A 14,623-nucleotide genomic window follows, 5' to 3' on the forward strand; every position below is an offset into this window, starting at 1 on the left:
CAAGTTTTCCACAGTCTGTGGAGTCAGATGAGGATTACATCTGTTTTCTTTTGATTGATGTAAACCGAGAAATATGATAGCGAGGACGCCCCTGAAATGCCTGGAGGAGAACATTTGCGCAAGACCTGAAAGCACTGAATATTCTATAGGAAGAGGCTGAAACACTTGCCCAAGACTGGAAATGCTGAGGAGCACTTGTTGCCTGATTTGCGACTTAGCATGGGAGGAGCTAACCAACTAAACCCAGCAATTATATATAGGGTTGGCTCTTTTATGCATTTATCAATTAAATTAAGGAAAAGTTTTGTGTTAGCCAACCTTCAAAAATAGATCTGCCAGTTTTGGTTTTGTCTATGAAATTGATAAGTGTATTTTATTTTGTTGTGTATTTTTATTTTACTGTATCTCTTTTATTAATTTGGTTGCATTTCACATTATTAAGACCTGTGACTATAACATTTAATAAATATTAAAATTTACAAGCCAAAGCCAAATCACTTTCACTTAAAAAAAACACCTTAGGATCAGTACCTGGAGAAATGGGGAGTATCTAATGTGTATTCAGAAATTCACTCGTGAAATCCTAAGAATCACACAATATGCATATAAGGAAAAACTATATATATTGTATATAGGTGGTATTCATGTTATGTATGTACAATGCTACAGACTGTGAGGGTCAGTTGCCCTTGAGTATAACTTCTGGTTCCTGTTAACTACCTCTTAAAAATACTAAGGAAGAGGGCAGGTGTATGTGAGATTCAAGGTTACATAAAGGGTCAAATGAGAAGTTATCATGGTTTGAGCTAACCTTGACATTCAGTTGCCTGTCCCCAATACAGACAGAAATGGTTGGAGTGACAGTTAACCATATTGCTGTTGGGAGATTGGCTAAGATTTGCAACGTAATGCCATTCTCCTGTTTTAACTTGTAGCAGATACAAATGAAAATATGTGCCATCTGAATTGTTCTTATTTCATTGCCTCCTACTGCACCATGGTAGATTAACAAGACAAATTTAGCCATCCCCTGTTGCTACTGTAATCAAAGTTTTTGCTCTCTCAATTTTGCTGTGTTTGTGAGTTTTCCTTGGGCAAGTGCTGAAGTTAATACTACACCAGATGGAGCTGTAGCCTGAACCAGCACAAATAGATTCCTGTATATGTGTGTGCTCATGTACATATGCACCCACTTAGATGCACGAGTGTCTGCAGATTTATCAGACTACCAGTTTAGAGAACACTTTTAGAAAAGATTGATAAGCATGTTGATGCCACTTTAATTTACAAGTATTTTCCCCGCCAAGTCACACAGTTCTTAAGAACCATAGCAGTGCATCCAGAATTTTGATTTTTATTGATAGAAAAAGTCTTCTCCTGAGCAATGAAGCTTATCTTCACTTTTATAGAGATCATCTCTACATTAACAGGTCACAGTCGACTACTGTTCCTCAATTTACAAGACAAAATGCTCATGCACTGGAATTTTTTTTACTCAGCAGGTTTTCCAATTTCAGAATCATCAAGTAGTCACCAGCTCCGAGGCATTATTAATCAGAGTTGTCACTGTAAGGCACTCTGAACTCTATCTCTTTTCTTTTAATAAAGAACTTGCAGCTGAACATGTAACCTTAAGCAAACCGAACAGCAAAACTAAGTTAGATCTAATTGTTCAACTATGGAATCAAATAATATTTCAGAGATTCTGGAAGAGATCTTCTTGCAGCTTTAAACCAAAGAGTAAGGGAATCAAGATTTATGTTGTAAAGTGAGAAGCATTTGCCCTCATGTTTATTGAAATCTTCTGTGTTACATCATAATTTCTTACATCTGGTACACAGCTCTAGATGTATAAGTCCAATTAAAATCAAAGGAACTGCACATCTTTAATTGTAGTCAGGCCTGCAATGGCAGAACCATATAAAACATGTAATAGAGTTCTCAAATTTAAGCTCTTCTCTGGAGATCATCCATTTACTTTGTGAGCAATCCACTCCCTCCACCATTCAGTCCTCTGTTCTGACAACCTCCTGGGCATCATGGCTCTTCTCTTGCACTCCCTTTACTCCTGGCATCACCTGACTAAACCAAATGGTTCAGTCAAATGGACCAAAACCCCAATTGGCATATTACCCTCTTTCCTCTTTCCTCCTTTCACCTTTCTTCCTTTCCAGCCTGCTTTATTTTTTCCTTCCTAGTACTCTCCTTTCAGCTTAATCTGGAGTTCTTCATCTTCCCTCTTCGCTCTCTCATTTCCCTTCTCTTTTGAGGACATCACACCTACATGTACAGGTAGCTTCTACTGGGACTTCACTGGGTAGATGCGTCCAGCTAAATGTGACCATTGGCAGAAAACTGGGAGATAAATCCAGTGCAGTAATTTTATATCATATTACACCTCTCATCATTTGATTCTCCCTTTTGATTATTAGTGAGGATTAGTTTCATAAACAATTGTAGGATCTGAATTGACAGTGATTCCTTTATTTTTTTTTAAATCTATCGGAAATCAATTCATTATGAAACATGAGTCTGAAAACTAAGCCAGTGCGCGAGCTACAGAAGATGCAATTGCCATCTTTTCTTTTCCACCAACTGTTTTAGGGGGAGACAAGAGCCAAGGACTAAAGCCAGCAACAGTGAAAAAGATCTAGAACAGATGTAGTAGCCAAGAATTTGTCTGCTATTGCTCTCAGTAGAAGGGAAAATGAGAGACAGGGTCATAACTGGCTACATCCTTTTTTGGTAGGGTTTTTTTTTAGCAGCAGATAGTTAGCTGTCTCTTTGAGTGGTCAAGTGAACTTGCCTTGAATTAGTGATGGTTTTGTAATAGATACTAAGGATTTGTTGATGTGATCCTTACATGATTTTAGAAGCCATAATGGGCAAGGATCCAGGGCACCAATACTGGACTTCACAGACCCCAGGAGCTTTTCAACATCCATCATGGAAACTAGATCAAAATTGTCCATAAATTGAATAGGCAATTCTTCCAGTGGACCTGTATTACAGTCAGCATCTAAATCAGAGTGTTTTCTTAACATTTTATTAGCAAAGGACTTCAGAAAAGTGTCACAATTAATTGTCTGGTCTTTATGCAGTGAATGCTAAAGTTTAGGATCAATAGATGCCATGTTACCTTAAACAATTGGGATGGCCCTGAATCAGCTGATGCAACTGTAACAGAGAACAGAGAGCTCTATAACATGATATCTCAGATTCAGTGTAAGCTGTCCACTAGTTCAATTTTAGATGTCTCCAAGCCCTTTTCAGATCACCCAGCTCCAAGGTAAACCAGGGAGCTGGGTTTCATGCCAAGGATGGCAAAGGCCTTCGAGGAGAAACCTTGCTGATAGCTTCCAGGTGTTTCAAATTCCATATTTCTATTGCAACCTCAACAGAGCACCTGTTTGGAATGCTAAAGCCCGTACAGTGTTCTGTAATCCAATAGGATTCATGAGCTTTCATGGGATGACCATTTTAACTGAGCCCCCTCTTCTGCTGGATGTTGGAGTCACAATGACCTTGGTTTTGAGTAGGCAGTGGCCAGACCAAGGATCAGGGTGAATCAAACCTGCTCTCAAAAGTTTCAGTGCAAAAGATTGTTAGAACAATTGGTTAGTATGCAAACTTCTTTTGGGAAATATATGAATTTTAACATGAGATACCTGATTAAAATCTATTATTTAAATGTATCCTTCTTGGTGATTTAAATCATGATTCAGATAAATGGTTTAGAAGCCAACTTATTTAGCCAAAATGGGGCATTCAATTTAATTGCTATCTCTAAAAGGACACGTTTGTTGCCAAATGTTCAGCTCAGATAATTTTTCAGTCTTGCAAGGAAGGAAAATTGAAGATGCCTTTTTTCTCTATTGCTAGGCAACTGAAGAACACATTTCTTTCCCCATGAACTCTTAACAAAATGCTTAGACTGTAACTAGAATAGGAAGTGGCAAAAGTGGGTGAGTGAGAGAACTCAATAGAAGTTTTAATAATTCTCCCTGTACCTCTTTGAAATAGACCGATACTTCCATTTTGTTCTGGAAATTGTGAGCTGCTGGCCCTGCGGGTGAAGTGCTAAATTAGTATCTTTCCCTGCACAACTCTTTACCGTGCTAATACATTGCTACAAAAATTTATTTTTCCAGGACAACAAACATGAACAAATGTGTTTTTAAAATTGAAAGTATTCTGCACGGGCTTAAACTATCTTGTATTATGTAGCAAATTAAATGACACATGGATCAAGTCCCAAAATGAAAATTTCTTACAGCTTATAATAAAATAATGCAGTGTGCACGCACCTATGTGCACTTTCACAGGAACTGATCTGTGAAATTTCCTTAAATTGGAGCCATCTGTTTTAGACTTACTATTTACACTGTGTAAAAGAAACAGTTAAACGAGTATAATTTAGTCTGAACAAATCACTAGTTCTATAAAACTGATGAAGCTGGCAGACACATTTGAGGACTAGTTTCAGCATTCTCCTAGCTGTTTACCTCTAGAGATTTGATTGACAAGGTGCCACAGAGTTCTACCCTATGTATTTAAGTTGCTTTGCTTTCATTAATATCCTTTGTGCTCCTCTTATGGAACTGCATGGTGGTTCAGTTCAGTTATGCTTAGGACCATGGAAAGAAGAGTGCAGTGAAAGCAGGCGTTTTAGAAACCTACAAAACAGATATTTTAGAAACCTACAAAAGTACAAGCTACAGGTGCTCAGTCATATATTTTGAATTTGCCTTTAGTGTTATTTGCATGACAATAATTTTACTATAAACACTCCATTCTATAATCTTCCTTCCGTTTTATCCTCCTTTTCAGCAGATGAATAAACTTTCTCTTATTTTGACTGGTCTGCCAAGTGGAGTTTTACTGTACTCGGATTATGTGTTACAAAGACTCAAATCAAGGGTTAATCTTTGGCTGTGATTTTTTAAAAATCCTTCTGAGCTTACTTAGTGCTATGCAGAGTAATGAGGCTGGGTAGTGTTTGCTCTCCAGGACACAGTGAAATCTGGATTTGGTGGAAGCTTTACCTTCCTCTCCCCTCCTTACCTTGTGACTATGGGGACAGGGTTCACATAAACATGGCAACTACATAAAGATGCCCAAAGATATATCACTGTATAAGTATCAGATACATTGGGTTGAATGCAGTCAGCTTTTTCATTCAGTCTTGCAGGATTATCTCCCTTACTTATCCCACCTGTGCATGCAAGTTCATAAAAGTTCTGTGATCCCTAATATAGTCTTCATGGGTGGTTAAGAGGAATCATCTTCTTTTCACCAATGGAATCCTCCTCTTTTCACCAGTGAAAAAGCTGGTGTGATCTAACCTATTCTCTCTTCCTCTCGTTCTCATATAGACACTCTCATTATGTATAGTGGTTAAGAGCAGTGGCCTGTAATCTGGACAACCGAGTTTAATTCGTCACTTCTCCATATGAGCAGCAAATCGTGCAAATCGTAATCTGGTGAACTGGATTTGTTTCCCAACTCCTACACATGAAGCATCCTGGCTGACCTTGGACTAATCACAGTTCTCTCACAACTCTCTCAGCCTCACCTACTTCACAAGGTGTCTGTTGTGGGGAGGGGAAGGTGATCGTTAGCCATTTTAACAGCCCAGTCCTGAGGGCCAGGGGAGTAGCGCCTGTATGTCAGAGATGGCACCATGGCACTTCCAGCGAGATTCCTTGGTAGTATAGAGAATGGAGGAATTCAAAACCCTCTCCGCCGCCAGGACTTCCCCAATGGAGCCCTATGTACTTTGCCACCCTTCTGGCATGCAGGGTTGGGTTTGCGACACAACTGGCTCCAAGCTGGGGTGGAAGCTGACCAAGATTTGCTCTGCCCCAGGAAATGTCTCCACCATGTTGACATGACTGGGGATAACACGAAAGCGCCAATGTGAGATGGGTGCTGTGGCCAGCTGTCACAGGGCACTGCAATGACCAGGCACCAGTGTATTTGCCCCTCCACTGGGATAAGTGCCCTGGGGAGGACATTTCTGGTGGCCTACTCCCACTCTGCCTCCAGAGAGGGATTTTGCCCCCCTTCTGGATTGGGCTGGCCACCTCCTTAAAAACTAAAGAAAACCAACTCATCACCATCATCTTTTTCTTCTTCTGTCTCTTTCTCTCACATACACAAATGCAAAACATATACACAGTATTACAAAGTCACAGGGAAGAGTTTGATTATGCCATTTATTTCCAGTGAAACCAAAGGATTCTACTACTGTGATCACAGAACATCTTCACATTTGATGCAAATATGAAAGAGCTATGTACAAAGTAATTGTGGCACTATTTTGGAACAAAAGGAAACAACCCATGACTCCAATATATAACGTAAAACAAGTACAATGCATACCCTTTTGTAAGCTCCAACTGCACTGCAGTTGCATTTTGAACACAAGTGCCACATTAATTATCATTCCATGAGACAAATTCAATAGAAGCATTAGACATTAGTTAATAGCAACATGTTTACTGCAGAAGACTAGTGCAATCTCATATACCTTTCAGTCTGATTATTTTAACCCTCCCAGTTTAGTGTATATATATATATACTTACATATAAACCAAATTCACATTGTAATTGAACAGGAAGAATTTACAATAAAGTCTGATAGGTAAACTCTCTTTTCAGATGTTATTTTTATTGTGTTCCCGAAGTACTGTGGACTGAAGGAGTAGAATCGTGATCAGGCAGAAAGGTTACTGTAGGAGTGGCTGTTTCTGGAAGCACAGGTGCAAGCACATGACGGCATACAGGACATGTTCCTGACTAAAAGGGGGAAAACACTGATTAATTGCAAAGGAAGGACATAACTTCACGTCAATTTAGAGGAAAGAACAACATGGAATGGGAAGAATGGAACCAAAAGGGTCAATCAGAAATTAACAGACTATAATGTTATTCAAAGCTTGATTTAGTTAATTTGATATGTAATTAATTGGCTTAGCATTTATTTGTAAAGTGCTTGTTCTTAGTGTGTTATATTGTCTTATGTTAATAAAATGATGGGTTACAAGTCTTATGCTCAGAACTATACAGTATTAAACAATTTTTTTTGGGTTTCATTTCACCAACAGATTTATTTACTGACTGCTCTAGTCATAATACAGTTTCATTGCTGTCCAGGATCTAATTCTATTTTTGATGCTATACTACAGCAATTCAGATCAAGGTACTCCATACAAAACATACAGTGTTTTTATTGCTGATGTTGTCTCCTTGCCAATCTAAGATAAATCCTGATACAGAACACTGAAGTGGTGTGGAAGTCCTGCCTTCAAAGTGGTTAGTATGAGAGTCTGCTAAACTGGTTGGCTTGACCTGAATTGCCCTGGTGCTATATGACAGCATCCTTATTATTACTGAAATTATTGTGCAGATCTTAATTCAAGTTTCTATTGAATATTTTTAAATACATCCATATGGACTGCACTATTTTCCTCAACACCGCTTCCATGAGAATTTCTGATGCCTTAGTTTTATTTATTAAGTACTGCTCATAAAAATGAACACAAACAATTATAATTCAAACAAACCAAAAGACTAATAAGAAGTTTGAAGGCAGGTAATACTGGTAATATCAGTGTACATGTGTGGGGGGAGAACAGCCTATTTGTAGTCTATAGCCAACTCAGTTTTGCTATTAAGCTCAAAAAGGTAGGTAAAGATAGGGTCTAAGGAGGCTTGCACATTTTAACCTTAATTTGTTACCCAGCTTAACTGGATTGCTGAAGTTTACAAGGTGTTACACTCTTTACAAGGTGTTATGTTATCAGTAAAATTACTGTTTGAATCACACAGAAAATCTCCTCAAACAGAAGGAATTTCTGTCACTAGACTTTCTCATCTCTCTCCTCCAAATCAAGGAACAAAATGATCAGTGGATATACAAACTCCTTCTTTCTCCCCACTGCCTGCATGTAATTTCTATTGTCCATTTAGCATTTACAAGTTTGTCATGAAATTGCAAACAGCAAATTATACTTCATACTTATCCTCTAATCCAAAACTAGAAGCCCATTTTAAACTATGGCCTAACCTTCATCTTTGCACACCTACTCTTGTCTTCTCTGCTTCATGCAGAGCAAGAGGCTTATGATTCTTTAAAACACGACCCCAAACTATAGAAAAAACATCCTTTTCTAACACTCTTGGTTTGTATAAATAATCCTTTGGTAAAAATCAGCTACTATCAAAAGGAAAGTCTATTCCTCTTTCTGTCTCCCTTCCTGGTGCTCTTGGTCCCCTGGAGGATTAGGTCATGATAGCGCGTGAGCTAAGCAGACATGAGCAGAGTTCTCATATGCCCTCTGCTCCCCAATCTCTCTATTGCTCAGCCAGCACTGCCCTGCTAGCATGTACCGTAGCTAGATTCTGGTTGCACAGAAGAACATTGTCAGCTTCAAGGGAAAGTCTCAAAAGCAGTCCAGCCAGACTTTAGATCATTAAAGGGAATAACTAATAAATCCTATTAAATAAATAAATCCTACTAAATACAAATATCTGGAAATACACAGATAACTAGGAACAAAACACTAAACAAAATAACAAAAAGGTATAATGCTAGCTAAAACTGTACTTACACAGAGACTTTGACATTCCTTCTTTGGAATGAACACAGGAAAATAGAAGCTTTCCAAATACTGTCCCTAAGTCTTGGCACAAACCAATCCTTGAACACAGACTTTACTTCTAGGCTTCAAGAGGCAATCTAGGCCTTTATTCCTTTTTGGGACTAATCATTCTTTTGGGGGGGGGGGGGGGGGAAATTAAGCTACCGATATAAGCTTTTTGTCAAACCTGTGCTGGTTAACCACCACAAAGTTCAGATTACTAATTTTAGGGCTCCAGCAAGAGATATTAAGATCAATCAATCTTGTCTCTCTAAACAGCATTACCAAAAGGTCAGATTTGAGCCCAAAGGCTCATCTTGTTCTTCAGCCCATCTGTCATCCTAATGCTGCCCCTTTCCCAATCCAAACTAATTTGAGGATTTTAGTTGCCTCTCATCTCACAAACAAGCCTATGCTATTTCAAGGCTTATTTCCTCCTCTCACAACTAAAACTGTTTGCCGATTCAGATACTGTTGCAAACTACAGCTACCACAAACAGGGGAAAAGGGCTGTATATTAGAAAATACACAAGTCTGTGGTTTGTTCATTAGGCTCCAAAGCATGAAGCTCTAAATTTTGTTTTATATTTCTCTCAATGAGACTTCAAAGTTTGGCAACAAAGCTATCCTACAGGCATTATCTTTAAACATGGGAGCAATTATACCTCTAGTCAGCTAAGTGCTTGAAAAGGAATTAAGCATAAGTAGCCCTGTTGGCACTGAACATATTCAGGCAAACAGAAAGTGGATAAAATCATGCAAATGTGGTTAAAACATTTAAATTGGTTTGAATTGAGGCCAACATGGATCTAACATTATGCAAAGAAATTATTACTCTATGTTTATTTGCCAACTTTGCAAAGAACTAAAAGCTATGCCCACTTGCAAAGCTGGGTAAAACATCAACGTATTTCAGAAATCTTGAGTTTTGAAGTATTGTAACTTTTTAGAAAAACAACTAGCATACCTTTTGTAACCAAAGTGTTATACAGGGTTTATGAAAAAAGTGATGACATGGAAGCTCCGTTACAATTTCTTCTTTGATGTACTCGCTGCAACAGATAGCACAACACTGCTCCTGCCCTACAGCTGAAGACAACACATGTATTAGCATTCGATTTTAAAACATTAGATCTCAAAGATAATGGATGCCAAAATTAACAAGTCTTTAAAATAAAATTCTGAAACTAAATCAGTTCTAACTAACTACAAGTTAGATTATGTTCCTAGGAAAGATACAAAGCTTAGGCTAGCACATTAATTTAATATTATATTTACCTGAATAATTAATGAAACAGTAATCCTTACCATTGTGATCTTCTGTGATAATAATTTGTGGTAGGCAGTCTATACTCTCTTTACTAGCTGGTGGATGAGCTTGTTCAACATCAATTGCAAGAGACTCCAGATGTGCCAAAGCAGTCTAAAAAAAACACATAAAAAGTCACTTCTGCTGCTCGTAATATATTTTAAAATCTTGCTTAAACACCATCTCAGCAACTGCAGAAAAAATGGCTACAAGTTAGTTGTTTTTATTTTTTTGCAGAAATTAAAACAAAAAGATTATTTATATGAATGACATTTCCAGGGACCAAGCAGGAAATACTAGATTCTGAAAATGACAGAATAATGGCCACTTCTTAATTAAGTCAAGAATATATTGTAGAAAGAGCTGGTCACCTGCCATGTTTCGCTACAATGGTAGAATGCAGACCAAGGTAGTCTGCTATAGTGATATAGTGATACTGTCAGTTTTTCTTGTTCAACTTGTTCAGAGTGGGTGTAAATGGGAAGTTCTCACAATGGAGAGATGTCGGGAGTGGTGTCCCCCAAGGATCCGTTTTGGGACCAGTGCTCTTTAACCTATTCATAAATGACCTGGAAGTAGGGGTGGGTAGCGTGGTGGCCAAGTTTGCAGATGATACCAAATTATGTAGGGTGGTGAGAACCACAAAGGATTGCGAAGAGCTCCAAGCGGACCTTGATAAATTAGGTGAGTGGGCTCAGAAATGGCAAATGCAGTTCAATGTAGCAAAATGTAAAGTGATGCACATAGGGGCAAAAAATCCAAACTTCACATACACGCTACAGGGGTCAGTGCTATCAGTCACAGACCAGGAAAGGGATTGCAGGCGTCTTAGTTGATAGTTCCATGGGAATGTCAACTCAATGCATGGCAGCTGTGAAAAAGGCAAACTCTATGCTGGGGATCATTAGAAAAGGAATTGAGAATAAAACTGCAAAGATTGTCATGCCCTTATATAAAGCAGTGGTGCGACCGCACTTGGAGTACTGTGTCCAGTTCTGGTCGCCGCATCTCAAAAAGGATATTGAGGAGATAGAAAAAGTGCAGAGAAGGGCAACAAGGATGATTGAGGGACTGGAGCACCTTCCCTATGAGGAGAGGCTGCAGCGTTTGGGACTCTTTAGTTTGGAGAGGAGGCGGCTGAGGGGGGATATGATTGAAGTCTACAAAATTATGCATGGGGTAGAAAATGTTGACAGAGAGAAATTTTCACAATACTAGAACCAGGGGGCATTCATTGAAAATGCTGGGGGGAAGAATTAGGACTAATAAAAGGAAACACTTCTTCACGCAACGTGTGATTGGTGTTTGGAATATGCTGCCAGAGGAGGTGGTGATGGCCACTAACCTGGATAGCTTTAAAAGGGGCTTGGACAGATTTATGGAGGAGAAGTCGATTTATGGCTACCAATCTTGATCCTCTTTGATCTGAGATTGCAAATGCCTTAACAGACCAGGTGATCGGGAGCAACAGCCGCAGAAGGCCATTGCGTTCACATCCTACATGTGAGCTCCCAAAGGCACCTGGTGGGCCACTGCGAGTAGCAGAGAGCTGGACTAGATGGACTTTGGTCTGATCCAGCTGGCTTGTTCTTATGTTCTTATGTTCTTAACTACTCGTGTTTTTAACTGGAATGCAAATAATAGGTACTTCAAATAATCGAACACCACTCTAACACACAAAAGTCAGGTAATACTCATTAGGACCAACAAAAATAAATCAATGCAAGTATGCAAGCTTTTAAACAATATCAGGGTATGATGGCAAAGACTAACCTGAGCAAAGTCTCTGACTTGAAACATCTTACTTTTCCCCACTCTCCTTTTTTATACTTAGCATCCATGCTGATTAAAATGCTGACAATTCAATCACTTGTACACGCTTCTGGGATATTTTGGTTAGTCCTAATAAAAAGCTATTATACTACTTCTGTTCTGGGATTTTGCCACTTTCCGTTTTTGTCTGTTGTTACTTTGAAATTGCCAAAGCACACCACACTTACACATGACACTCTTCTCCATTTTAATGAACATTCAATCTTGCCTTCATCTCTACTTTACTACTTCCTGTTCCACCTTCAGAAACACCTTTCCACTCAGATAGAAATCACAGTGGGCATTGTACCTGGCAGTCTCCTAGGAAAATGTGAACTTGACAGTTTAATTAAGCATTGCCTACAGGGTCAGTTCACAGCTGGCAGCAACCTCAAAGAGACAGCCTCCAATACACATGAGACCTCTACTGGACTCATATCCAAGACCAAAGTCCCTGCATAATAGCACCTGCTGACACCTAACCTGGTGCCTACCAAGTGTTTTCAGGCAGTGGGTGGGGCTTTTGTCCCATATAGCTTCTGCCTGGCCACTGAAGATCTGGTTGGCTGTGCAGATTAAAATAACATTTCTTTGGCGGCCTCTGCCATCAGTGTTAGTTTTATTTTGTCTTTCAATCCTCAGTTTATTGTTCAAGTCACTCTCCTCCTTCACTGTTCAAGTTACTTTGCTTCAAGTCACTCTGCTACCTCAGTTCCACATGTAGGGTTGCTCATCTGGGCTTGAGAAACAGTGTGGGGTGGGGGGAGAACTGGAAAATGTCAGGTTCAAAGTTTTTTAACTGGAATATTTTTAGTAATAGCTGAATAAAGCTGATGGATTCTGCTTTCCCTCAAAATTCTGGGTTAAAAAAACACAAGCCTGAAATAAACCGAGATTTTGTATTAGTGCTCAAGCCTATTCAGAATGGGTCATACAGACGGTCCAGTCTAACCCATTGCTCAATGCAGGATCAGCCTAAGCATCCCTGACAAGTGTTCATCCAGCAGCTGCTTGAAGACTGACAGTGAGGGGAAGCTCACCAACTCCCTAGGTAGGTGATTGCATTGCTGATCAACTCTTAACTGTAATTTCCCCCCAACAGGTACCTTTCAATTCATAATTTAAACCTATTATTGCAAGTAATTACACATTTCTTATGGATTTTAGAAGGTTTAACTGAGAGTAATTCTACATAACATTACACTGACAATAAACCAAATGCTAAGCTTTTATGCAATCCAAAAAGTTTCACAAGTGGCAGTTCTGTAGATCAGGCCAGTACTATTAGCTTCACATTGCACAAGGAGGGTACAGGGAGTACAGAATTGTTACCATCACCTGGTGCAACTAATGTGACATTTTAGTAACAAACCTCCTAGCTAACATACTCAACTAGCACTGATTCAGATTTGTTCAGTCTGTTTGGATTACCTCTTCTAATCAGAGTTAGAAAGGGTGCTGACAACAACTCAGTGACAAAGGCAACTATGACCTTGTGGTACAGTTAGCGATGTAATAATCTGATTGAAGATGCTGTAACAAAATTCACTGGATAGCTTGAAGCATTATACGAAAGCCATTCTTTTGTTTGTAGTTGTACGTTTTTGACAGAAATTCAAACTCTTTAAACACTAATATCTAACAGTACCAATATGTTTTTTTAAACTGTTCCCTTTATATTGCTACAACCATTGATAAAGTAGGTCATTAGGACAATAACAGTTGCTTATCAAAGTATAAAAATAAGATAATTCAGCAACACTGTGCACATTGGCAAATTTTATGTTTTTCAAAAATATGAGAAAATCACTAAATATGGTAGTCTGTGTTTCATACAAAGCAAAGCATTCTCTCCTCCAACGGCTTTCGAGTTTAGGGCTAACTATCAAAGGGTCAGCATATGTGGGAAGTGACTTAGCACATACAAACTAATATCACAAGACAGAGATGCCTGACTGTTAGAAAATGTTTTCAATGGAAGCACACAAAATATGTGCCTGATGTTCTGATACACGCCATTCTCTTATTCTGCAATCTTATACTTGCAAGGGGTATCTGTTCCCTTCAGCCTTTCCACTAGCATGCTAAACACAGGATAAGGCTGTATGCATCTGGCCATTTGCAACACAGCAAAAGTACTGCAGACTTTTAGAGAAGTGCACAGCAAACTGTCCTGAAATACCACATTTGTCAACAAACCTAGAAGCATGGGAAATATAATATTTTGTTAGGCTTTGCATAAGTGTGCCAACTTGGCTATGATGAGAAAGTTGTTTAAATAATTGTTTAGAAGATTAATCTTCCAAGGATTTAGCACAGTTAGAAAAACTACAAAGACTTCAAAGATATTGTCGAAGGCTTTCACGGCCGGAATCACTTGGGTGCTGTGTGGTTTCCGGGCTGTATGGCCGTGTTCTAGCAGCATTCTCTCCTGACATTTCGCCTGCATCTGTATCCTCTGAAGATGCCAGCCACAGATGCAGGCGAAACGTCAGGAGAGAATGCTGCTAGAACACGGCCATACAGCCCGGAAACCACACAGCACCCACTTCAAAGATATATTTTTACTTTAGACAAAAAGTGCACAAGACAAATACTTATTGGGAAAAATATACAAAGCCTTGTTTACACTGTAAATTATAGCTTATGCTTTAGATCTAACAAGCAATATTTTTACTATCATGTCAATTTTTAAAAAAAGAAATAGATCACATAAAGTATTTTGGTGTGTACATATCCTGAGATAAACAACAACAAAAGACTAGAGATACAATCTAAAGGGCTGCATACTGAATCCTACATGTGTAACAAGGTTTCTAAGCTCAGAAACAGCAGCCCCACTCAATGTCATAGAAAA

The 14,623-nt window shown here is 38.9% G+C and overlaps 1 protein-coding gene across 5 annotated transcripts in view; it reads right to left on the reverse strand.

The window, feature by feature from the left end:
- Positions 1-6,204: 6,204 nt before the first annotated feature.
- Positions 6,205-14,623, reverse strand: part of PJA2 (praja ring finger ubiquitin ligase 2) — a 62,773-nt gene continuing 54,354 nt past the window's right edge. For all 5 annotated transcript variants that reach the window (XM_048503060.1, XM_048503061.1, XM_048503056.1 and 2 more), the window contains 3 exons: positions 9,954-10,068; positions 9,613-9,734; positions 6,205-6,801 (listed from right to left, as the gene is read on the reverse strand). In XM_048503060.1, coding sequence (XP_048359017.1) covers positions 6,673-6,801; positions 9,613-9,734; positions 9,954-10,068 — 366 coding nt within the window. In that variant the 3' untranslated portion in view covers positions 6,205-6,672. The remainder of the gene's footprint in view (positions 6,802-9,612; positions 9,735-9,953; positions 10,069-14,623) is intronic.

This window comes from Sphaerodactylus townsendi, linkage group LG07, assembly GCF_021028975.2.
Source record: "Sphaerodactylus townsendi isolate TG3544 linkage group LG07, MPM_Stown_v2.3, whole genome shotgun sequence".
In the NCBI taxonomy this organism is placed as follows: Eukaryota; Metazoa; Chordata; class Lepidosauria; order Squamata; family Sphaerodactylidae; genus Sphaerodactylus; species Sphaerodactylus townsendi.